This window comes from Schistocerca nitens, chromosome 5 (genome assembly GCF_023898315.1).
Source record: "Schistocerca nitens isolate TAMUIC-IGC-003100 chromosome 5, iqSchNite1.1, whole genome shotgun sequence".
NCBI classification, from domain to species: domain Eukaryota; kingdom Metazoa; phylum Arthropoda; class Insecta; order Orthoptera; family Acrididae; genus Schistocerca; species Schistocerca nitens.
This window is the reverse complement of record NC_064618.1, coordinates 435,924,280-435,951,557: the sequence shown is the minus strand read 5'-3', so window position 1 is coordinate 435,951,557 and position 27,278 is coordinate 435,924,280. Positions and strand designations below refer to the sequence as shown.

General features: G+C 42.1%; 1 protein-coding gene across 1 annotated transcript in view; it reads left to right on the top strand.

The window, feature by feature from the left end:
- Nucleotides 1–27,278, top strand: part of LOC126260219 (F-box/WD repeat-containing protein 7-like) — a 120,578-nt gene that overhangs the window by 4,086 nt on the left and 89,214 nt on the right. The window contains exon 3 of the mRNA XM_049957519.1: nucleotides 16,777–16,853. Coding sequence (XP_049813476.1) covers nucleotides 16,777–16,853 — 77 coding nt within the window. The remainder of the gene's footprint in view (nucleotides 1–16,776; nucleotides 16,854–27,278) is intronic.

Here is a 27,278-nt window from a genome sequence, read left to right as displayed (position 1 = left end):
TTGGTCCCTGTTGCATATTAAAAACTTGGTTTCAGATAAACCACAGTTTCAACAGAGCTTGGAAGACTTTTTGATAGGCAACTCTCAGGCCAGCTTAAGTAAAAATGTCTGTTAGATTTAAGTTTTGACAGCACTTGGTTACAGTAGTCAGGATTAGGTATTTTTTGTATGATAAATGTATTATTATCAGTCTCAGTTCACGGTAATGTAGTCATCTATTTTGACAATCTCCTGCCAAATGATCTGGATAGTGGGTGTTATATTCAAATGTTTTGTGTTGTACTTTCTGACATGTTCCGCATCTATGAGAATCATGTCCTTTTTGGGTCTATGGAACGAAAACTGAATCTAATCTGTTGTTCACACATAATTTGCACAACATAACTTATAAGAAATACTTTTACACTCTTTGTTCACGTACCTCCACACTCATTGTACACACCACAGACACCAGCTGGTGGATGACATCAGCATGACTAACATGCTTATAAGTCCCTTGTTCTCCCCTCAGTCTGTCTGGAAAATTGACCCCAAGAAAACTGACTCCAGGACCATAAACATGCTACAATTCGCTGTACACATTTCCATGTCGTCCTCCCAATTTGTGTGTAAAACTGAATCAGCATTCCTCTTCCCATGATGAGTGAGATGTTCATCTTGGGAAAATAATAAGACATTAGTATTATGCACTGTAGATCTTAGGCATATTTCATTATTAACCACTAATAAGAGTCCACTAAGTAATCACTGTGTGGTATGGTTTACTTAGACTGATGAAGCATATTTCACGGCCTTTTCAAACATATTTATTTTAGTGATCTTTTTCGTCTCCTTGGACAATCTGATATATAAAAATGGAATATTTGTTTGTTTGTCTTGTATGGGTTCCTTTACAGTTCATCCAATTGTGATGAACTAGAGGTTCCCGATGCCTGTCATGGATCATGATGAAATTTTGTTTGAACAATTGCAATGTTTCCATTAAACATGATCACCAATTGGGTATTTGCAGAGATCCGTAGTGCAGGTTGCAACAGCGTGCCACCGAGTTTTCAGTAACTTTGAAACACATCACCAGCAGTATTTTCTTGAAAGAAACAAAACTACACCATATTGTAGAATTTTTTGGTTTTAAATGAAATTAGAAGAAAATATTTTATGAGTGATCTTCGTAGGGATAATTTGAAGCAGTCAGTCAAAGAAATAGCTGCTTGAAAAAAAATGTAAAGTTTAGCTTTTCATATCTCCATAAGTAAGTGCGTGATAAATGTGAAACTTTGCATGTACTAACTTACCAACACAAGGTCTTAGACTATAAAATTCCATTTGCCTACTTTGTTGGACAGTTTGGGGTGAATAAGTTTCATTGCTTGAAAAGGAAAAAGGGACTGCAAACACAAGACACACACAGCAGATTCCATTAACAGTGATAAGACAGAACGCTACATAAAGAAATAGCAGAACATATGTCTGTCAGAAGTGGCAAAGATATTTTAAAAAATATGGCGGCTTTTAAAGATACAATTGATAGTCATCTTCAATTAGTTTGCAACTTTTCTTCGGAAAGTGCTTTTGTAAACATATGTGCCAATTAATCTTCTGACTTGATGTAGGAGACAAGAATAGAACCATCACGTATCTTCCCATAAATGTAATGAAACTTTGTGTTCAGATTTTTGTGATGTTTATTACTTTTTAACAATTGCAATGCACTTCAGTTGTCTGCAAAGACTTGGTTGTTCCTTGTTGCCCTGAATTGGTGCAAGAATGTATGAAGCCATATTGTCAGCAGCTGTGTTGGATGGTGCAACACCACCACTTTTATTGTAGGTGTGGCAACTTATTTTTGCCTGCGAGATGACTATGTAACTGGTCCAGTGGTTAATCGTTTCTTCTTTATTCATCCATAGATCATCTCACAGTGATATAGAAATCAAGAAAATATCATTCAAATCAGTAGTTCAAAATATAAAACTCGCAGAATACATTACAAGCTTTAAGGGTAGGATGGGCAGTCTTGGCAGTCTTTGAAAATAGGCCAGGTGATCAGCCATTGCTGACATAACTCACTGTTCAACAAGTATCAGTATGTCAGTCTGCGACGGCTCACCTGAAGATGACTGGCAGGTGCCCAGTTGAAATATCGTGCGAAGTATTGGACGACGACCAGCTGCAAGCCCAAAATTTGTTTGAAAAGTATCAGTATCTACAACAAAATTGTAATCTGAGTATATGAGGTTTAATACCTTATCTCTTGTACCTTGAAGATGTTTTAGCATGCATTTAGCAGCAGTCCAGTGCTCAGGTCCAGAGTTTTGAGAACCTGAGTTACTTAACTGACAGAAAACATTGTATCATTTCTGCCACAGTCAGTGCAAACAGAAACCCACCTACAGACTTGCAAAATAGAATTTCCCATGGCTTTCTTGTCTTCATTAGCTGGACACTGTTCAAAGTGCATCTGTCAACTGTACGTAATCAGTAGATGTTGCATGAGGTAACAGTTGTTCATGATGAACTTTCTAAGTTGCAACTAATATAGCCCTCTTAACAGATGATCACTTCTTTAGTTTCACAGTCCCAGCTGGTTTCCTGATCTACAAAGTATCTGGGATTATCAAGCACAGTTTCAAAATGAATCTTGAATTCAAGTATTTATTTATAACTGTGGCTGATTTTCTCAGAACTAGTCCTTCATTGACAAAAATTGCTAAAAAGTGTCTTAAGGCCATCAACTGGAGCAGAAAACACACAATTATCTGAATTAAGCTGTTTGAAATGAAAAAAAGAAAAAAAAGCTTTATGAAAAGAACAAAGATCAACGAAGACTTCAACAAAAACAAGACTAGGAGCTTTTACAGAACTTTTAAACAAAAAATAACCAAGTACAGCCCACCGACACTCCAATTACAAGATAAAAATGGTAATATTGCACACAACAACAGGGATAATTGCAAAATTTTGAGGGAATATTTCAGAAACCTTCTCAACTGTAAAGAACCAATTGAAAAAATGGATTTCAGCAACTCAACTTCAACAAGTCCTAACTCAGAACCACCCACCGTCGAGGAACTACAATCAATCATTTTGAATCTCAAAAACTATAAGGCTTCGGGAGAGAACCAAATTACAGCTGAACTGTGGAAAAATGTCAATAGAAATGCCGTAGAATCTCTCCAAAACATATTTGAAGAAATATGGAAAACAGAAAGAATTCCGGATGAATGGAAGATGGCCCTCATTCACCCAATTCATAAGAGGGGATCCAGAACAGACCCCAACAATTACAGAGGGATTTCGCTCCTTGACGTAACATACAAAATACTGTCTAAAGTCCTTTTGAACAGAGCAGAACCCCAGCTAGATTGTCAACTTGGAGAATACCAGGCAGGCTTCAGAAAGGGAAGATCCTGCCCAGAACAAATTCTAAACCTCAAAAATCTTATGGCCTACCAAAAATCGAGAGCAAAAGCGTATGTCATCACATTCATTGACTTTCAAAAGGCGTACGACTCCATAGACAGGGAATCTCTAATCTCCATAGTAAAAGAATTGAACCTAGACAATAAAACTACAAACCTAATTAGAGAAACCATCACCAACACATACTCCAAAATTAAATTTATGGGAGAACTCTCAGACCTATTTGAGATAAAAACTGGAGTACGACAAGGTGATGGACTCTCTCCATTGTTATTTAACTGTGCCCTAGAAAAAATAGTAAGAGAATGGAACAAGAAAATCAATAGTGGAATCCGACTAGGAACAAAAAACAAAGGCATCAAGGTTAATTGCCTAGCATTTGCAGATGATATGGCCCTACTAGCTGAAACATGGGAAGAAGCCAAAGAACAGATCCTCGAATTACAGAAACAAGCAGAGAAAATAGGCCTTAAAATTTCTTTTGAAAAAACCAAAATAATCACAAATATAAAAAAGCCAATGAAATATCTTAAAGTAAGAGACCAAAAGATCGAAATTGTTAAAGAATTCAAATATCTTGGTGAATGGATTAGCTGGAACGCCCTTGAGAAAAAAGCAATAGAATTAAGAAGAAACAAAGTTGAACTAGCCTTTCAGCTTACTAAAAATACTTATAATAAAAAGTCCCTCTCATGGAATTCAAAAATAAAACATTACAACACTGTCATTAAACCAGAAGCACTATATGCAGCTGAGACATTATCTATCACTAACCATGGCCCAATTGAAAGGCTAGAGATCAAAGAAAGAAAAATATTGAGAAAAATTTTAGGCCCCAAATTTCATAACGACAAACTAATTCATACCAAAAATGAAACACACTACAAAACCACAGAAAAACTTTCGGATACAATGAGGAAAAGAAGAATTGAGTTTTATGGGCACATTCTCAGAATGAACCCAAATAGACTTACAAAAAGAATGTTTGACTACTTCAGGAATAAAAAATCCAAACCAAATTGGTTTATCCAAACAGAGAAAGACTTAAGAGAACTACACATCACAGAAAAAAATGCTCACAGACAGGACCGCAAAAATGATAAGCAAAGACAGAAAAGAGGGATTCCAGCTCCAAAATAGGAAGAAAAAAACGATTGTCATCTCTGATGAGGAAAGAAAAGCAAGATCAGAAAGAATGAAGCAGTACTGGGCGAAAAGAAAGGCACAGAACACACAGAAGTGATTGATTCAACGTACCCCAAAGTTGGGTGAAACGAAGAAGAAGAAGAAGAAGAAAAGAACAAACTTTTGATTCCCACATCATGGATAGTGCTCCAGTCCATAAAGGCTTTTTTTTTAATTTATAGTTTTATACCACCATCTGGTCTACATTTAATGTCATAAACTGATTTACAACCAGTAGCCTGATGATCTGGAGGTAGATCCAGTAAGTACAAGGTATTATTTATTGCCAATGAGGACATTTCATTCCTTCATATCACTTCTCAGTCTCTCTTAATGCCATTGCCTCCTTTAAAGTTTGTGGTTCACCAGTGACTGCTGTGCAAGCCACATAGTTTTGGAAATGAACTCAAGGGTGTAATTCATAATGGTTTCTAAGATTCATTCCAAGTTGATTGACCTCAGATGCTCCATCTTCTACAGGTCGTTGAATTTTGTCTTCTGGATCTGTCGGGAAGTTGTATTTGGACATAATGTTGAGGACCCGAGTTCTTTAGGGTATCCTATAGTATTTTCAATGAGAACCATATTTACTGAAATTATTTTCTTTGTTATCGGATCATACAACTTGTAATTGTTCCTGTAACCTGGCATTACCATATTCTTTTATTTGCTTTGAAATTTGGATAATTTTTGGGAGTATGCATAAAATGTTCAGTTCTAAAACTCCACATACGGTGTAATGATGGTTTTACCCCCAATAATTTCACATAAGATATCGTTTCACAAGTAGACTCTCATAGGCAAAGATTTAATGTATGGTATAGACTACTGTGTTGACAGCTTCTGTCAAAGGTGTATATGAAGACAAGAATTGAGGCATTGTGCTAGCATTTTCTACAGTTGATCTGACATCACCTCCAGCCTCACCCATCTACATCTATACTCTGCAAACCACTGTGAGGTGCATGGCAGAGGGTACGCCACTTTTTACCAGTTGTTAGGGTTTCTTCCCATTACATTGGAGTGTGGGAAGAATGGTTGTTTGAATGCCTCTGTGCATGCAGTAATTATTCTAATCTTATCCTCACAATCCCTATCTGAGTGATGCATAGGCCATTGTAAAATATTCCTAGAGTCATCCTTTAAAGCCGGTTTTTGAAAATTTTTGTTAATAGACTTTATGAAGATAGTTTACGTCTATCTTAAAGAGTCTGACAGTTCAGTTCCTTCAGTATCTCTGTGACACTCTCCCACTCATTAAACAAACCGATGACCATTCATGATGCCCTTCTCTGTATATGTTCAGTATGTCCTGTTAGTCCTATCTGGTATGGGTCCGACACACTTGAGCAATATTTTAGAACTGGTTGCGCAAGTGATCTGTAAGCAATAAACCAAGGTGTACCACCTGCTTGACCCACAGCTGAGCCTGTGTAATCATTCCATTTCATGTCACTGTAAAGTATTACACCCAGATATTTATATATGACGGTAGTATCTGTTCCCGAAAGAACAGTTACCATTGATGACCATGCAGCTTTGCTAGAAATGAAATGATAATTAAATGGACACCCTAGCTGCAAACAGGTGTTGATGTTCTTCATTGGGGACATGTTGAAAATGTGTGCCCCGACCGGGACTCGAACCCGGGATCTCCTGCTTACATGGCAGACGCTCTATCCATCTGAGCAACTGAGGGCACAGAGGATAGTGCGCCTGCGGGGACTTATCCCTTGCACGCTTCCTGTGAGACCCACATTCCCAACATGTCCACACCACTACATTCGTAGTGCGCCTAATAGAATGTAGTGGTGTGGACATGTTGGGAATGTGGGTCTCACGGGAAGCTTGCAAGGGATAAGTCCCTGCAGGCGCACTATCCTCTGTGCCTTTGGTGGCTCAGATGGATAGAGCGTCTGCCATGTAAGCAGGAGATCCCGGGTTCGAGTCCTGGTTGGGGCACACATTTTCAACATGTCCCCAATGAAGTACATCAACGCCTGTTTGCAGCTAGGGTGTCCATTTAACTATCATTTCAAACCCAGGTATTTGTCAGAGTTGTCAGATTCCAGCAGTGACTCATTGATATTTTAATCATAGAGTACTACATTTTTTCATTTTGTGAAGTACACGGTTTTACATTTCTGGACATTTAATGCAAGTTGTCAATGCTTTCACCACTTCGAAATATTATCAAGATCTGACTGAATATTTATGCAGCTTGTTTCAAACAGTACTTCATTATAGATGATTGCATCATCTGCAAAAAGTCTAAGGTTACTATTAATACTGTCTACAAGGTTACTACTGTACAACATGAATAGCAAGCATCCCAGCACACTTCTCTGGGGCACACTTGAAGTTACTTCATCTGACGCTGACTCTCCATCCAAGATAACATGTTGTGTCCTCAGTCCAGTCACAAATTTCACTTGATCCCCATATGATTGTGCTTTTGACAAAAAGCAGATGTTTTGTGTTCAGAAATCAAGAAATACTGCATCTACTTGAGAGCCTTGATCCAAAGCTTTCAGTATGTTATGTCTGAGAGTTGGTTTTCACATGATTGATGTTTTTGTAATCCATGCTGATTGCTGTTGAGGAGGTCTTTCTGTTCGAGATACCTCATTATGTTTGAGCTCAGAGTATGTCATGAGATTCTACATCAAATCGATTTCAAGGATATTGGACAATAGTTTCGTGGATCACTTCTACTACCCTTCTTGTAGATGGGTATGCTACGTGCTTTTTTTTTTTTCCAAGGGCTGGGCACAGCTTTTTGTTAGAGGGAATTATGATAGATTATATTTAAAATTTAGGCTAACTCAGCTGTAAATTCAGTGTAGAATCTGACAGGGATTCCACCAGTCCTAGGACTTCGTTCAGTTTTAACAATTTTGGCTGTTTCTCAACCCTACTGACAGTAATACTTATTTCATTCATCTTTTTGGTGGTTTGAGGATTAAATTGGGGCAATTCTCTGGGGTTGTCCTTTGTAAAGAAACATTTGAAAATGGATTTAGGCATTTCAGCTTTTGTTTTGCTACCTCAATGTCAGTTCCTGTCTCATTCACTAATGACTAGACACCCCCCCACCTCCCCTCCCCTCCCATCCCATCCCTTCCTGGTCGCGCGGTTTGAGGCGCCATGTCACGGATTGCTTGGCCCCTCCTGCCGAGATTCTAGTCGTCCCTCGGGCATGGGCGAGTGTGTTGTTCTTAGCATAAGTTAGGTTAAGTAATGTGTAAGTCTAGGGACTGATGACCTCAGCGCGCGCGCACACACACACACACACACACACACACACACACACACACACACAAATGTTCGCTAAGGTTGTGAAAGTGCTTGTAATTGGTTCACAGCAAACAGTAATAAAAGTTAATATTTCTATAAGAATAGACAGCTACTCACCATGTAGAGGAGATGTTGAGTTGCAGGCAGGCACAACAACAAAACTGCTACCCATATTAGCTTCCGGCCAGAAGGCCTCCTGTAGGAGAAAACACACACTTTCACTCAAGCACAACATATACACACATGGCCAGTCTCTGGCCACTGAGATCAGTGAGTGATTTTATTCAAAATACTCCTTAACTGCACGCCTTATTGGGAAGTTGTCCATAAAAATTTTTGTTGCTGAAAGTGGCAGTACAAATTAGAGATAATAAGAAAGATCTGTGTGAACCGTGAAAGAAAATCTTTTGAGTATGGTAGGCCTAGCAAGCCAATAAAAGAGTACATTTGCAATCGCTTTCAAAACATACAAGAGCCTCAAAACACAATTGAGTTGATTGATACCAGTGTGTGCAGACCTGTAGCACAGATCATGGCTTACAGCTGGATGATGGACAAGGCCATACACAAATCCACAGAGGAGACAATTAACACAGATATGGATCATAAATTTATTCAGTCTCAAAGCAAAATGTGAAGAGCTAGTGGACCTAATCGAAAGGAGGAAAATAATAATACTGTGACTGAGTGAAACTAAGTGGAAAGGGAAAGGGATGAAGAAAGTAAGGAAACATTGTACACTTTGTTAGCATGGAAATTACAGGGAGATGAAGAATGGAGTTGTTTTCATCATGGCAAATGATCTGCAAGAACACTCAGCCATTTCTACATCAGTGGGAGAGTAATGAAGGCAACTGTGCTTTCAAGGAAAGAGAAAATAATTCTGTTACAGATGTATGTACCCAAACTGGATGTTGGCAGGATGATGATAACCAGTTTCTGGACAATTTATAAAAAGTCATTAGTGAAGATAGAGCCATAATTGAGAGATCTGAGTGCATTTATATGTGCAGACGGAAAAGGACATGAGAATATGTGACCCTATGGATATAATGGAAGAAATGTAGAAAGTGAACACAGCCTACATTTTTTTTTATTTTTATTTTTTATGAGGAACGGATTGATTGTGGAAAATAGCTGGTTCTGAAAATGCTGTCATCAGGTAAAAAGATACAGCTGGGATGGACAGCATAATACTGTAATAGATTGTTTCGTCACAGAAGAAGAAAGGAGTGGACTTGTTATAGATGTTAGAGTAATACCCAGTGAGAGCTTAGGTAATGAGCATTGATTGTTAGTAGCAGATTTGAAAAACATCCACATTCAAAAATTACAGAATTGTAAAATGTCATAAGTCAAGGTATGGGAACTCCAAAAAAGGCTTGGAGAGCTTATTATCAGAACAAAATAACTCGTACACCAAAAGATGAAGTGAAAATGGGATCGGCTGAATGGATTAGACTGAGACACATAGGTGAAACAAGTGCTAAAAGTTTGTAGTGTGGTGGTACTTGGCATTAGGACTGGCAGATGGGGGCAGTTGGGTTATAAATACCAAAAATTTGTAGGTTTATTTTGTACAATAATTTTGAAAATACATGACAGATGACAAGAAAATTTGCAAAATTCATTTGATCTCAAACAATTAAGAACTTAAACTTACAGTTATACCAAAGATTTTTTTTATAAACAAACAAGGTAACATCACCCACTGTAAAAACAAGGCTGAATAGCAACTTCTGAAGAATTGAAAAAAGTTGTAATCTGGTAGATAACCATATTTAAAAATCAGAATACCTTTAGACAAACAGCTTAGTGATAGTACACGCAAGATCTAATACAAGACTACAGAATGATTATAACACAAAAATCAAACATTTAGGAACAATGGTTCCCTTCAATAAATCTGCACAGGTTTCAGATTTCAATCCCACAATCTTGCTCACCTTGCTTGCAATTAAGTCACCTGGCTCCATTGCATGGGAAAACTGGTAAAGAATGTATCCTCAGCAGCATACAGAATTAGCATCATAATTAACCACTTAAATGTTTACCTGTAAATCAGTTTTAGCCATAAGGCATGACAGCGTGTTACAGCCTCAATTTAATTAACTGTTTCTGAAATATTGTTCCCATTAAACATGCAGGGCAATCTGTGACATGTAACCTGGCCTTTATCTCAAAAAACAAGTCACTTGTTTACATGGAAGCAAATGGTGCAATCACTGAGCATAAGTGTGGTCAGAAATAGCAAAATGCCAGCTTACAGTATCTGATTGAAGCACTGTCACAGCAAGCACACAATCACATTTACTACCAATAAGGTACTGTGCCCAGAATGTCAGAAATTGCAGCAATAACTGCCCACAGACCACCAGAAAACCATACACTCAAACACCAAGTCTGTATCACAACCAATAGGTCATGGGGCTGCCGACACATCTACTGTCCCTTACCACTAGCACTCAACAGTCAATAAGATTCTGCCTGGCGTACAGTGAAGTCCTACCCACTTCCAGAGCTGCAAGATATCACTATTTTAGCTGGAGGGTAAACACCATCCCTGCCCAGAGAATCATTGAACCAGAGTGGCACCAGTCTCATCTCCAAAACAAATTGTGCTGCCCTTGGCACAGTGGGAATGTAAGTGAGAGCAAGGGAAAAGGAAATGCATTGGATGAACAACAGAGTGAGAACACCAATAAGAGAAAGGAATCTTAAAAAAAAAGGTGGATTGAGAAAAAATGAAACCGAAGCTTACTAGAAATGAATCAGAGATCTGAAAAAATATACCAAAATGATAAATTGGAAGTTGAAAGAACAGTTGCTGTAGAAAAGACCAAGACATGGCAGATACTCACACAGAAACTGGAGGATAGCAGAGGCAATAAGAAACTTCTGTATAGTATTATTAGAGGTAAAAGGAAACAAGTGAATGCCATAAAGGCACTTAAAGATGATGAGGAAAATGAAAATCTGATTAGAAAAGAAAGTGACATAAGAAATAGTCCTGAAGGACCATTTCAACCAACTACTGAATGGATCAGTTGACTACAACACAGAACCAGGTATTGAAACTTCAAGGAGCCTCCAATCACCTGTACACAAACAGAGACAGTATTAAAATCTATGACTGAAGAAAAAAAATCTCGAGTTGCAGTTGAAGTGAAGTGAATGAGAACGTGATAAAGGCAGCAGGTATCCAGGACCAACAGTGATGGCACAGAACACTCAGTGCAATGTGGAAAGACAACAAGATGGCTTTAGACGGGAGCAAAGATACTACGATGCCTCTGCTTAAGAGCGGCAGTTAATGGAAGCCTACTAATTATAGAGGAATAACTCTGCTGCCGCAAGATCTGAAAATTCTTGAGAAAATCATGGAGTGAAGGTGGAAAATGACCATAGAACTGCAACTGGAAGAGGAGAAGTATGGTTACAGATCAACAGTTTCTCTAGTTTTTAGTACCTGCATGCTGATGTAAAACTATTGGGAGAAAGGCAAGAATATGTTAATTGTGTTCCTAGATGTAAAACAAAAAGTCATATGATAGTGTTGCAAGAGAGATGATCTGGGAGTGCTTGAGGAAAATGAATTTGCCGAAAGGACTGATAAGGAAAATTTAGATGCTGTAAAAGGACTGTACTAGCTGTGTACCAGTTGGAGAGGGATGATTTTCCAGACCAAGAGAGTAATTCAGCAAGGCAGTGTCATGGATGATATAATAAAGAACACTAGAAGAGTTTCGGTGACAATGCTGTTGCTTTTGCTGATGATATCAGGATCTGGGGTGAAACAGAATAGTAAGTTTAGACCAGACTCAGCGTGTTTGAAATCTCAGTTCCACAAATACAACCTACACACCAGCAAGACCAAGACAGTGGTGATTGTAGTCAACAAAGATGGGCATCCTGCAAATGTGAAACTAGAGATACCATCTAGTTTGTGTGGATCATTTTCCATACCTTAGAAGTATAATCTCTAGGAGTAATTTGATTGGACTGGAGACTGCCAACAGAGTGCAAAAAGATTCTGAATTTTACCAACAAGTGAGAACCCTTTTATGGGATGCCATGGTTCTAGTAAAAGCAGAATCAGTGATGTTAAACAGCTACTTTATATCAGTATTGACCTATGGTGCCAAAGCATGTACTCTCAAAAGAGAGAGTTATCAAGACTATAGGCATCAGAAATGAAATTCCTTAGATCTCCTATCCAGAGGACCAAGATGAATAAGTTATGGAATGAGGAAGTGAGGTAGAAAGCTGGGATCAAGACATCCCTTTTAAATCAAATCAGTACATCCAGACTACCATTGTACAACCATGAAATGAGGTTGAAGCCTATGAGAACAGCATGAATGAATTAGAAAAGAGAGGTGGAAGTAAAACATCCCATAGGAAGACCCAGGATCCATTGGATGGATGTGATCAAGGAAGACCTCGCTGTCGAAGGAAGAGCAATGGATGATGATCTCTGTGAGTGGTTATACATGAACAGAAGGAAGTGGGAAAGGCTGATTAACAGGACCCAAGAATGTGGAACTGTAAGATGATGTCCATATTCTGGCAGTCTTACTTCGGCATGTCGGAGAAAAACTGAAGCTGTCATTAACCTAAAGATTGGATTGAAAACTGGAAAAGTGCTGTGGTCCTATTGGAGGTGGTCTGCCCTTACTTTGGAAGTATAAACTCTGTTAGTCATGCATAACATAATATCCAAATCATTATGTGGCTTGGACTAGTGGCAATCATTTAAAGAGGATTCATCTGAAACCTAACTAGATTCAGTCTTGTTGACGTACCTCAACTATTCGGTGAGTTGTTGCCTTAGCTCCTCATATATTAATTATATTACACCAAGAGCTTTCTATTACCATATTTGAATTGACATTAGATATTCTTAGTTGTAATGGTCCTTTGGATTTTCTCTATAAATTTTCTCTTCTTGATAAAAATCAATGAAGGGACGTGTCAGTTTCCGTAGTATTGTCCGTTCTAGTTTGATATTTAAATGTGACAGGCAGGCCAGTTATACTCTCTCTCTCTCTCTCTCTCTCTCTCTCTCTCTCTCTCTCTCTCTCTCTCTCTCTGTCTGCAAGTAATATTCTGTTGATCTTCACTGAGAAATTTGCTAGTTTGTGGTTGTAGCTTCTTTGTGGGAATGTTTTTCAGTGTTCTGTTAATCTTTATTACCTAGGTCTGGTAATGTATTAAAAACCCTTTCACCTGATGATAAAAAATGGTAACAAAAGATCACCCCAGTACAGTATGTGGAATTTCCTGTCCTCACCCCCCCCCCCCCCCCCCCCATTACACCCGCTCCCCACCCTCAGTCTCAAGATTTCAAAACTAGATGTGATGGGTCAGGTTATATTTTCCATGTATATTGATATACGAGGTCCGTCTAAAAAGCATCTGACCTTTGGCCAGAAAAAATATTTCGAATACCTTATGGAGTTGGGACCCTAATCCCCTTCCAAGTAGGCCCCTTGTGCTTGCACACACTTAGCCCACCGATCCTTCCACTGCTGGAAACATCTATGGAAGTCTTCTTCTGGAATGGTGTTCAGCTCTGTTGTCGTGTTCTGCATTATCTCTTCTCTACTCCCAAAATGGGATCCTTTCAGTGGCATCTTCAGTTTTGGAGATAACCAGGAGTCGCAAGGAGCCATGTCTGGAGAGTAGGGAGGTTGGCGAATGGCTGTAATTCCATGTTTGGCCAAGAAATTTTGTATCAAGTGGGATAAATGTGTGGGGACATTGTTGTGATGCAGTTGTCAGTTTTTCACCATCCACATGTCTGGTATTTAACGCCGGACTCCATCACAGAGTCGCCGGATAACATCTTGATAGAAGTCCTTTGTCACTGTTTGTCCATCTGGTGTGTATTCGTGATGCACAATTCAACAACAGCTGCACTCCGAGCAGTTTGTGGCCTGCCAGAACACTGGTCACTCTCCACTGATGTGCGGCCGTTTTTGAATCAGTTGAACCACTCCTCAATTTGTGTTACATCCATTGCATCTTCTCCAAACACCTGCTTAATCTTACAAATTGTTTCGCTTTGAGAATCGTCAAGCTTTTGACAAAATTTGATGCAGTATCTTTGCTCAACACGTTCAGTCATCTTGAGAGAATTGGTAATCCAACGAACACGTTGTGTAGCACCTCACTCAGTGACTGACAGGCAGCGACTGATGCGCTGGAAGGTGGGAACAAAATCTGTGCATACGCTTACAGGTCTCTTCCTTTACTGTGTACAGTGGCACCACGCTATCATTTCTATTTTGCGCGGGAAAGTCAAAGATTGGATACTTTTTGGACAACCTTGTATTTCTTTTTAGGGTTCCTTACCTCATTGGTAAAAACAGAACTCTTGTAGGATCACTTTTTGTCTCTGTTTGTCTGGCGGAGTTTTAAGTTCCTTTTTTCTCAGGAATAGGTTGAGATATCAAGTTGAAATTTGTCACTTACTAAGGCCTACAGCAGTGTGAAAAATTTAAATGCAGTCATTTATGTCGCATAGTTCGATACTCCCCAATTCGCTCATCAGACCTGAGGCAAGGTTTCACACATTTATGTCGCATAGTTCGATACTCCCCAATTCGCTCATCAGACCTGAGGCAAGGTTTCACAATAGAAGTGAAGGAGAAAATCTGAAAGTTGTTAATTTGTAATTATGCCGCATAAAAAAATGTTGTCAATTTTTTTATCTGTATTTCTTTTCATTATGACCCCATTTTCTCAGAAAATGGGTAGAGGTATCAAGTTGACAGTCCGTTGGTGGAGTAAATAATTTAACCTTCTAAGTCAATGCATTCAGTAGATACAGTTATATGTATAACTAACTTAGGCCTTTATATCAATTCATTCAAAAGAATCAGCTGTATGTGTCACATATTTTGATACAAATTCATTCAGCAAAACCTGTAGATCAACCATCTACACATGTTGGGCCTTGGAGATCTAGCAGTAACGCATGTGCCTGGAAACTGAGAGGTCACAGGATTGAATCTCGGTCTGGCTATAATTATATTATTATTATCATCATCATTATCATCATCATCTTCGTCGTCCTATAAAATCTTCTTAGTTTACAAGCCACGTCTTTTTGAATAAAATGCACGAGCTTTCAATAGCTGTCTCCACCATCATCATCCGGAGTTAAATAACTGACTGCTGGAGCTGGCACAATGTTCTGCTTGTATAGATGTAATGGCAGCATCTGGACACTTCCCGAGAGGCACAGAAAGCAAGTTTGGCAGCTCGTACTGGCTCCATTGTGCTGTGGAACCTTGTGATGTCACATGGTGTGAGGGACCAGTGCCACATTTCAGACCGCTGCTCCTGCTTCCCCGAAAGTGTCAAGCCTACATCTTTGCTTTGCCCCATGCTCTACTAAGTCTATAATCCTGGTTTCTGTTTAAACTGTTGCTGTTTATTCTAATTTTGGTTGCTTCTTTGATAACAGAATCCCAATATGAATGATGTTTGAGCCAAAACTCTCATCTTTTTAACTTGTTTTTTGTGCTTTTTTTTTTAGGCAGTTTTCAGCCATGGCCGACTTCTCGAATTCCCTGTGTTTAATATGTTCTGAATACACTGCTCAACACTTGGCAATAGTGCGAGTAGTTTGACCTTTGTAAATGCTGCCACATTCACAGGGGACAGCAGGAACAGAAAGACTTATGTTGTCTTCAATGGTGTGTAACAAGCCGGCCGCTGTGGCCAAACAGTTCTAGGTGCTTAAGTCCGGAACCGTGTGACAGCTACGGTCGCAGGTTCAAATCCTGCCTCAGGCATGGATGTGTGTGATGTCCTTAGGTTAGTTATGGTTAAGTAGTTCTAGGGGACTGATGACCTCAGATGTTAAGTCCCATAGTGTTCAGAGCCATTTGAACCATTTGGTGCGTAACATCTCTCTTATCTGGGAGGCAGGCTAAAACAATGGTCTCAGTCCATCTCTTCAGCACACACCCTATCTTGCTAGCAGTTGCTTCACAGTTTGGAAGAAATGCAGCCACTTGGAGCTGCTAAACTTGCCTTACGCATATGTAAAACTCCAGCCATCTATGGAAGGTTCCAGAGGTTGCCATTACATCTATATAAGCAGAACACCACGCCAGCCCTGGCAATCAGTGACATTAACTCGCGGTGGTGGTGGTGGTGGTGGTGGTGGTGGTGGTGCAGAAGAAGAAGAAGAAGAAGAAGAAGAAGAAAAGTATGAAAAGCTAGAGTATTTTATTGGAAATGACAGGGTTTGTAAACTGAGACGCATGCCACCATGAGACTCGGGGGACAATTATTATTATTGTTATTGTTTTATCATCTATATTCATAATTAGGTTTGTAGAGAACCCTCAGAGAGTGAGTTTTATCACATTCTTTTTTATTTTTTTATTTTTATTATTTCATTAACTGATTAACAAGTTGACTGGTTCCTTATCATAATACGTTTGTGAAAAAATGTGATTTATGCCAAGGTTTGGGTTCCAAACTAGTGCCTCTGTGGATTTGAAAACCGATGCATGCCAGTCCTTTGATTATAAGAAATGATGACAAAAAACTTATTTTCACAACAAATAAAAAAATGTCTGCAGCTAAGTGTACCACAGTTTATTGTTGTACATTTTAAATACATAATGTCATTCCATGGATAGTTATTGAAACATTTGTTTGTTCAGTATTAACGAAAAATTTTCCCTCTGGCTTCAGACTGCAGAAAATCTTTCCTGTTGTACATAGACATAATTAATTAAACAGCTTGACATTTTCCTAAACATTTTCTCTATCTTTTTACTGCAAATGTTATGTAATTCATTTCCTTTGTAAAATTTTTAATGAATTTCAAAACATTTTTTATTTTAGAGGAAACGGAAACTTGAAGTACAAAGTGGGTTTCCCTGCAAGAAACTCTTCCCAGAGAGCAAGACTGGAATAATGAGGTATGTTAGCAGATAGCAGTCTATAGACTGGCCAAAGTGGAGTATTTGAATGCCAAATAAATTGTGAATATTCGTAAATTCTCTCTTTTAGTAGTAGGGAATTGTGCTGTCAGTTTTGCTGACAGGTTTATGTGTTCTAAAACATCATCTTTTAAATGACAATAAGATACTTAATTGTCTCCCCAGTAAGGAATTAACATCCTTATTACTGATTTGGAATCGTCTGTTTAGGAAAAATAAGTGCTGGATAATATGTCATTTTCTAAGAGAGAAGCTAGTTATGCACTAGAAAATATATTTATAAAACCTTCATTTATAATTAGGAAAAGAGAAAGCAAGTTACTCATAGTACTATAATTATTAATTTCAAACTGAAAGACTTGCCTGACTTACCACTGTTGTCTTACATAAAGCATAAGTTGCAGGAAAAATGTACTGTGGTATCTAATTAGGATAAAATATACTTAGCAGTCTTAAGTGTAACAAGATATTGTCCCCCCGAAGGAACCCACATCTCTTTTGTGGGTAGGTGAAAGGCGCACATGTTGCCCGCAGCTGTTACAACTTTCTTCTCTCCTGGATTGCATTCTCTTCCACATATCCACTCCTTCCCATCCTAGCTTTCACCCCCCCCCCCTCTGTCTTCCCCCCCTCCCCCTCCTCCTATCTGTATGTTTCCTTTATGACGACGTGGCTATTCTGTCAGTTCTGATATTCCTTTTCGGTCTTGTGTCCCATGTTTCCACTCCTCCTCCCCCTTCCCCCCCCCCCTTTCCTTGGCTTTTTGTAGTTGACCTTGGAGTGTGGCCTATTCTAAATTCTGTTTCCAAAGTGTGTGTATTGGGGGATGAACTCCCTCCCTAGCACCTATGGCATGCACTCCTCTCCCTCCCTTCCTTCCATCCCCACTGTAGAGCCTGCTTTTGCCTCCCCCCCCCCCCCCCCCCAACCCACTGGTTCAACAGCAAGCGTACCCAGTCGGTGTGGTGGGGCTGTTGTGTGTCCATCTGGCTGAGTCCCCTGACAACATAGGGATCATACTTCTGGTACCTGAGCTGTCACCACCTTGTATATGCCTAGCAGTGTTTGCTCATCTTTTAGGGGCATCAGAACTCCCAACAATGACCATTGCTGCAGCTGGGTGTTGCCCACACGGGGAGCCCATGATCGTAGTGGGTGGTACCACGGCGTATACTCTGCACATGAAGTGTGCTAAGCTCCTTGCAACTGGCCACTCATCTGCAGCAATCTGTTCAGACAGGACCAATTATCTTTCTGCCTGTACTTTTACTTCAACAGCCTTCCCCTCACTGGTCACCCCCAGGGAGAAGGGCTACTCTCACTAGCTTGAGGCAAAACCCTTTACTCATTATTTGGTTTGTTCCAGGACACACAGGGGGATTTTCGCTACTGCCTAACAGCTCTTTTCTGTAGAATGTATCAAAGATAAGTCGAGAAATTGGCTCTCTTATTAAGGTGTGATCTGGCTTCCTCCTGATTAAAAGCTCTTCTGCCAATCGGTCAACTTCCCTTTATACTTGCGAATGTTTAGGAGATATCCCAGTGAGCAGACTCCTCACTAACCCTTAAATATGACCCAGGGAATTATTTTCCACAGGCACCACCTCCTTCAGTCTGTTAAGGATCAGATCTGGCACAGCACGATGTTCATTTTGTCCAGTGAGTCCAGAAGGGTGCTAAGGACGATCACGTTGATACCAGTGCATCCATCCTGGCTTTTGAGGGAGATACCCTTCCAGAAAAAGTCAGTCATGGTTTACACAAAGCCCAATATCCCATATCCGCATCTCTAGTTTGCTCACATGTCTTTGCAATGTGAGGAGAATCCTATTTGTGGCAAGTGTGGCTTGCCTCTCCATATGGGGAATCCTTGCACCCTTAGTGCCAAAGTGCGTGAACTGTTGCAGCCCACATTATCCTCACTCTCTGGAGTACCTGATGTATAAAAAGGAAAGGAAGAGTCAGGAATTCAAAACTCTCGATGCCCTCAGAGGTTCAGTATTCATTTGCTGGGTACAGGCAATGTGACCCCATGGTTTCAGAGCTGGGGACTGGTAAGCACTGCCAGTTCCCCATTGCTGTAAGCTCTGGGCATACTTCAGTGAGCACAGTGTGGCGCGGCAGTGGAATGTTGTCTGTCTTAGGGAAAGGGGATCTTGGCTTGAACACCTGGATCACAAGGACAGAATAAACCTCTATTAAAAAAAAAAAAAAAAAAAAAAAGTCTCGAGGTGTGCTGTGGCTGATGGGATGCATGGCTATTGATGTGGAACAGTCATTAGCGCGCAATCTCTGGGCAGCCTGCCACACCACAGTTGTATAAGGCCTACTCAGGCATCCAGGGCTCTGTTTGGGTGGACCCTTATTTCCATGACTGTTCATGGGTCCGAGATGGACTTTTAGGATGTTTTTAGAAGAAGAAGAAGAAGAAGGAAGCAGTTCACTTATCTAAATAGTTTAATCTTTTCTTACGTAAAATTGGTAATCCTCTGTTGTTTCCCCTCTTCAACCAGGTGGTCATCTGTTGATTGTTTGGAATCAATGCTGTGATTTTCTTCTTCAATAACATCCTCTTCTGACTCAGATTAACATGAATCTGACAATACTAGTAATTCTTCTTCTGACATTTCTCGCAATACTTTCTCATAGTCTTCAGGACAAATAATTAGACGGTGCCTGTCAAATGCCTTTTTTTTTCTCCATTTCCGCACTTTTATGATGTCTAATGAAACATATGTTTTTGTAAAAGTAATATATTGTAGCAAATCAGTATGCAAGACTGTAAAAAGTAATGAAATTTTCATATGGGAACTTTGACTAGATTCGAATATTCATTATATACTAATATAAAAGAAAGATTGTCTTGAGGCGAAAGAAAAACACAAGTATAGAAAATACTTACATCACAAGGTGCGTAGCAGCAAACACACTGCAAACAACAGTAGCTACCAAACTGCTGAAAGCATGAATCGCACAAATGTAGCAAGTGGTGACATCCATTGAGAACAACAAATTTGTATCTGGATGTGTACGTAATTGTAATGCTGTCTGTGATATTAACAGAAAACTAAATATTGTGGATATCTGCCGCAAGCACGTTCACCAAAGGGTTAAGGAATTGTAGAAACTGGGTGAATAGGATATCATTGTTGAGATGCACACCTCTCTCAACTCTAATAAGGGCATTGTCACGTGTCGAGATATTGTGGACATGGACATAGCGGAAATGAAAAAAGAACGGGCATCCCAGAGGATAGTCTGTGGAGCAATGAAAGCGAAGGACTAATGGAGACACTGAAAAGACTGCCACTTTCATTGTCACTTTCAATTCTCAGACACTTCCTGTTTATGTTGTGGTGGTGTTCCTTCAACTTAATGTTCAGCCTTGCATACCAAACCCTAAGCGGTACTGTAAATGCCACTGTTTCAGCCATACAACCATGAGTTATGGAGGTGCAGAAAACCAGCTCACAATGCTCCTGCGATCTGCGTCAACTGCTATGGGAACTACCCAGTCTGGAGTCGAGACTGCTCTGTTTTTGCTGAGCAATGCGAAATACAGGAAATAAAAGTGCTCAAGCGAATCCCCTATGCCATAGCCAAAACAGAATATAAGGCAACGAAACCCCTTGCCTTTGCCACCCCATTTTCTTCCATGGTGCAGAAATATATTCCCATGCCGATGCTTCACGCAGATGATGTCTAGCATGCCTGTATCCACCACAAGCACCTGTACTTGCACGTTTACATGACAAGAAAAAAAGATTAAGGACAAAGCAATTCAGGCAGCTGCAACAAGAAAGACCAAGCTATAGCTGTAAGCTATACTGCAAGGATCACCTATTGGAGGAAGAGCCAAGGGAAGGGTTGCAGTGTTTGTCACTAATGCACATCACTCTTCTGCTCTCCCCCAGGCTACTGACCTGCAAACAGTAGCAGTTGAAATTCATGCACATCAGAAGCTTACATTTTGCTCTCTGTATTTACCTCAGTTGGATGCAGTATACTCTGAGGCTCTCACAGATCTTTTGGAGCAACTCCCTTGACCATTTCTCCTCCTGGGAGACTTTGATGCCCATCATGTCCTGTGGGGCCCAACCCCTACTTGTCCTCTGGGTCAGGTTTTGGAGAGCCTCCTAACATCTCAAGAGCTGTGCTTCCTAAACACTGGTACTCCCACTCGTTTCTGTATTGCTACTTTGTCATTCTTGGCCATCAACCTATATCTCTGCTCTCCAACAATCATGTTCACTGGGAGGTCATTGATAACTTTCACTCCCTTGACCACTTCCCAATCAGCATTCACCTACTAGATGGCACATTGCTGGAACAGAAGCTACCAACATGGATGACAGGCAGAGCAAACTGGGCACAGTTCAGCCACTTGGCTGCATTTGAACACCGTGACAGTGTCCAGGAATGGGTGGACCACATCACACGTGTGATCTGTCCTGCTGCTGACCTCTCTATACCAAAGTCTTTCAGCCCTCTCATGAGGCGACCTCCCTATGGCAACCTGTACCTTGGTGGACAGAAGAGAGTGCCGGCCGAAGTGGCCGTGCGGTTAAAGGCGCTGCAGTCTGGAACTGCAAGACCGCTACGGTCGCAGGTTCGAATCCTGCCTCAGGCATGGATGTTTGTGATGTCCTTAGGTTAGTTAGGTTTAACTAGTTCTGAGTTCTAGGGGACTAATGACCTCAGCAGTTGAGTCCCATAGTGCTCAGAGCCATTTGACAGAAGAGAGCCGTCCAGGCCAGACATGTGTCTCTTTGATGGTTTAAATGCCACCTGAAAGTGGACAGACAACCTCGCTGTCTTTAGAGTTACAAGAGCCAAGTCTCAACATGTCACTAAGGAGAGCAAGAAACAGTCATTGTAAGCGTTCCTGGACTCTATTAACTGTTCCAGTTGTTCTACAAAAGTACAGGAAGCCATCAGGAGGATTTCTGCTAAATGTAGCTGTTTACCAATAGCAGAATTGCTGAAGCAGAGGTGTCTCCAAATGATGCCCAGAGACATTGCTTAGACGCTGGCTGCAATTTTGCAAAAGCTACAGCTGATGTAAGCCAGTATCTGGCATTTCATTGTTACTGTAAAGAGGGGCAAGTTGGGTTTAAGATCCAACTGTTCCGGGGCCTGCAACTTCTGTTTCTCCATGTGGGAGCTCAAATGGCACTGTCTGAGACTTGTGATACTGCAGCTGGACACAACCAAATCTGATACTGCATGCTTTGACATTTGCCAGTGGCATCAAAGGTTATCCTCCCCAAATGTTTTAATCTAATATGGCAGATAGCAACTTCACCAACTCATGGAGGGAGGTCGTTCTGATACTTCTGAAACTGGGAAAGGACTGTAAATCTCCCAGTAGTTACATGAGTATCACCTTAACAAGCTGTGTAGGAAAGACCCTGGAGTGAATGGTTAACTGTCCTCTGGTCTGGTTTTTAGAGACCAGACAACTCCTTAGCCACACTCAGTGTGGATTCTGGAGATTTCGGTCCACTGTCGACAACCTGACCCTGCTAGAGCAGTCTTGCTAAGGCAATTATCCCTGTATCGGTGTACTCTTAGATATCAGTAAGGTGTAAGATACTACTTGGAGACATTGTATTCTTGCACAACTGCATCAGTGGGCCTTTTGTGGCCACCTCTCCATCTTCACATTGTCTTTTCTGTCTCAACAGTTTTCTCGGAGCCGAACTGGTGCCTCACTGTCAGTTCGTTTTGAGCAGGAGAATTGGTGTCCCTCAGGGCAGTGTTTTAAGTGTTACCCTATTTGCCATAGCCATAAATGGTATCACATCCATGGTAAGGAGTACTGTACAGTGCTCCTTATTTGCTGCTCGAAAATTATTCGCCAGTCGACAGCCCACCGTGCCTCAGACAGGAAAATACAGCACTGTCCTTGCTTCTCCTCGGCCAACAAAGGAGGCGGCCACGCAGACTTGCGACCTCACCTTTAGTGCCACGGTCGTCAGATCGGCCAGCGCAAAGATCGCCCGTTCAACCTTACCACTTTCGCCTGCCCACTCTATGGCTCACACTTCATCGGGTTCTGCTAAATCTGGAGCCCAAAAGTCAGACACCAAGACTTCGAAAAAAGAGCATACTCGTGAAGAGTTTTTACGTACCGCAACTTCCCAACCATCGGTTCCTCCTTCATCTAAACATCATACTTCCAAGAAGGCTACAAAGAAACCCAGTTCCTCTCCTTCTCCGCCAAGGCGTGTCCCATCTACAGCACCACCTGGCGGAAATCGCCCTCGGCCGTCTTCTGTGTCGCCGAGGCGCTCTGCTGGCGGCCGATCAACCGGCCGATCGCTGGTGGCAGGAGCTGCTCCTGACCAACCTGTGGATCAGGATCTTCTGCCTTCGGCTGAATGCCATTCCATGCTGTCGGTCGCAAGCTCTGAGCAGTCGTTGAGTTGACAGCGACCTTGGTCACATTCCTCCATTTTCTGTTCACCCTATGTCCATTATCCACTAGAATATCCACGGTATTCGAGCCAATCGGGATGAATTGTCGATCCTCTTATGATCCTACTCGCCGGTCATCTTCTGTCTTCAGGAAACAAAGCTGCGTCCCCATGACCGCTTTGTTCTCCCTCATTTTCAGTCCGTTCGATATGATCTCCCCTCTGTTGAAGGCACTCCAGCACATGGAGGACTCATGGTTCTTCTCCATGAAACTCTCCATTATCACCCAATCCATTTAAACACTTCCTTCCAAGCTGTCGCCGTCCGTCTTTCCCTTTCCGGATACACATTCTCTCTTTGTACTGTATACATTCCATCGTCCACACCAATGGCACGAGCTGATCTCCTTCATCTTCTTGGTCAGCTTCCACCCCCCTATTTGCTGGTTGGGGACTTCAATGCCCACCACCCGTTTTGGGGATCTCCACATCCTTGTCCACGTGGCTCACTATTGCTAGACGTCTTCCACCAAGCGGATCTAGTTTGCCTCAACACTGGGGTCCCTACATTTTTGTCTGCCTCCACGACAAATTTATCTCATTTGGACCTTGCGATCAGTACTGTTCCGCTAGCTCGGCGCTTCGAATGGTTCGCCCTTGATGATACACACTCAAGTGACCACTTTCCATGTGTCCTTAGACTGCAGCCTCAACTGCCATACATGCGCCCGCGACGCTGGAAGTTTGCCCAAGCTGATTGGACACTTTTTTCATCTCTAGCGACATTCGATGACCGTCACTTTCCCAGCGTCGACGATGAGGTCACACATATTACCGACGTTATTCTTACAGCTGCAGAACATTCAATACCACGCACCTCCGAATTGCCCAGGCGCCCCCCAGTTCCTTGGTGGAACGAGGCATACCGTGATGCAATACGTGAGCGGCGACGTGCTCTCCGCGTTTTCCGTCACCATCCTACTTTGGCCAACTGTATCCGCTATAAGCAGTTCCGAACGCGATGCCGTCGTGTCATCCGCGATAGCAAGAAGGCAAGCTGGAAATTCTTTATTAGCTCATTTAACGCCTTCACTCCGTCCTCTGAAGTTTGGAGTCGGCTTCGACGGTTCTCAGGCGCGCCTAGTTTCTCCCCGGTCTCTGGGCTCACTGTTGTGCATGACACATTAGTGGACCCTGTCGCAATTTCTAACTCGTTGGGTCAGCACTTTGCTGAGATTTCGAGCTCTTCAAATTACCCGCCAGCGTTCCTCCCGAAGAAACGTGCAGCGGAAGTGTGACCTCTTGCTTTCTCCTCTCAAAATCGCGAAAGCTACAATACTGTTTTCTCCATGCGGGAACTCCAACATGCACTCTCTTCTTCTCGCTCCTCCGCCCCAGGACCGGATGGTATCCACGTCCAAATGTTGCTGCATTTATCAACCCATAGTCTGCGTTACCTCCTTCGCCTTTATAATCGAATTTGGACCGACAGTACTTTTCCCAGACGATGGCGGGAAGCTATCGTCGTTCCTGTTCCGAAACCTGGAAAGGACAAACATCTCCCCTCTATCTATCGCCCCGTTTCTCTCACGAGTAGTGTCTGTAAGGTTTTGGAGCGGATGGTGAATTACCGTTTAGCGTGGTGGCTGGAATCCCGCAGTCTTTTAACACCTGCCCAATGTGGATTCCGAAAGCATCGTTCTGCAGTTGACCATCTTGTTGCTCTCTCCACTTATATCATGAACAATTTTCTCCGGAAACACCAAACAGTAGCAATATTTTTTGATCTGAAGATAGCATACGATACCTGTTGGAGGACAGGCATCCTCCGCACACTGTTCTCTTGGGGCTTTCGAGGTCGGCTGCCCCTTTTTCTTCGCGAATTTATGGCAGAGCGCACATTTAGGGTGCGGGTGAACACTACTCTCTCCCGTACTTTCTCCCAAGAAAACGGGGTACCCCAGGGCTCCGTGCTGAGTGTTGTACTGTTTGCCATTGCCATCAATCCAATTATGGATTGTGTCCTTCCTGATGTCTCGAGCTCCCTCTTTGTGGACGATTTTGCGATCTACTACAGCTCTCAACGTACCTGCCTTCTTGAACGACGTCTTCAAGGATGTCTCGATCGCCTCCACTCTTGGAGCATCGAAACCCGCTTCCGTTTTTCTCCCAGTAAGACCGTTTGTGTTAATTTTTGGCGACGTAAGGAGTTTCTTCCACCCTCCTTACATCTAGGTCCTGTCAACCTTCCGTTTTCAAACGTCGCTAAATTCTTGTGTCTTATGTTTGACAGAAAACTGTGCTGGTCCTCCCATGTTTCCTATCTTTCGGCTCGCTGTCTGCGATCCCTTAACACCCTCCGTGTCCTGAATGGTACCTCCTGGGGAGCGGACCGAGTGGTCCTTCTCCGCCTCTATCGCACCTTAGTGCGCTTGAAATTGGACTATGGCAGCATAGTCTACTCCTCTGCTCGGCCATCTATTCTTCAGCGTCTTGACTCTATCCACCACCGTGGATTACGTTTAGTGTCTGGAGCTTTTTACACCAGCCCTGTGGAAAGCCTTTATGCTGAGACTGCTGAACCTCCGCTGTCCAGTCGGCGAGCAGTCCTTTTGAGTCGTTATGCTAGCCATCTGTCTTCCATGCCTGCTAATCCAGCCGATGACCTTTTCTTCGACGCCTCCTTTGATGTAGGGTATGCAGGCCGCCCCTCCTCCCTACTACCACCGGGAGTCCGCTTCCGTCAACTGCTCCATTCACTTTCCTTCCGCTTTCCTAAAACCTTCTTGACAACTTGGGGTACAGCACCGCCTTGGCTCCGTCCCCGGATCTGCCTGCTCCGTGACCTTTGTCGATTTCCCAAGGATGGTACCCCTTCACTTGGTTATCGTCGGGCATTTGCTGCTCTATGTGCACAAATGATGGACGCCACATTTATTTACACCGACGGCTCGAAAACATCGTTAGGTGTAGGGAGTGCCTATATTGTTGGCGACACCCCAAATCACTTTCGGCTTCCCGACCAGTGTTCGGTTTCTACTGCGGAGCTTTACGCTGTTCTCCAGGCTGTCCACTACATCCGCCGCGATCAGCGGATACAGTACGTTATCTACTCAGATTCTCTCAGCTCTCAGCTCTCTCCTCAGTCTACAAGCTCTTTATCCTGTGCACCCTCTGGTCCACCAGATTCAGGACTGTCTGCGCTTGCTCCACCTGGGGGGCGTCTCGGTGGCGTTCCTCTGGCTTCCGGGACACGTTGGTATCTGTGGAAATGAGGCCGCTGATATTGCAGCCAAGGCTGCAGTCTCTCTTCTTCGGCCAGCTATTCAATCGATTCCCTTTGCCGATTTACGGAGCGTTTTATGTCGTCGTATTGTTCATTTATGGCACGCGCATTGGTCGACACTTCCCCATAATAAATTGCGGGACGTGAAAGCTCTTCCTTGCGCTTGGACTTCTTCCTCCCGAACGCGTCGTCGGGAGGAGGTAATTTTAACTAGACTCCGGATAGGGCACTGTCTTTTTAGCCATCGACATCTTTTAAGCGGCGATCCTCCCCCACTCTGTCCCCACTGCTCTCAGCTGTGGACGGTAAGACACCTTTTAATTGAGTGCCCCTATTTTAATCCGTTACGCTCCCGTCTACAGCTATCGCCTGATATATCGTCGATTTTAGCAGATGACACGCGCTCAGCCGACCGCGTTCTCAAGTTTATTAGTGCCAGTGAAATGACGTCGGTCATTTGAAGCTTTTTTTTTGGGGGGGGGGGACAACCAACCCCTTTCTGTAGTGGATTTTTTAAGCCTTCCTTCTGCTTTTAGTTTCTCCAATTTTATGACTTTCGTTCCCATTGCTGCTGGTTTTCAATTTCGGTTTTTTACTGTTTCCTAAGTGACGGACCTGGCGCTAATGACCATAGCAGTTTTGCGCCCTAACAACAAAAAAAAAGCTCCGCATGGTAAAGTCCTCCACGGCCGTATGGAA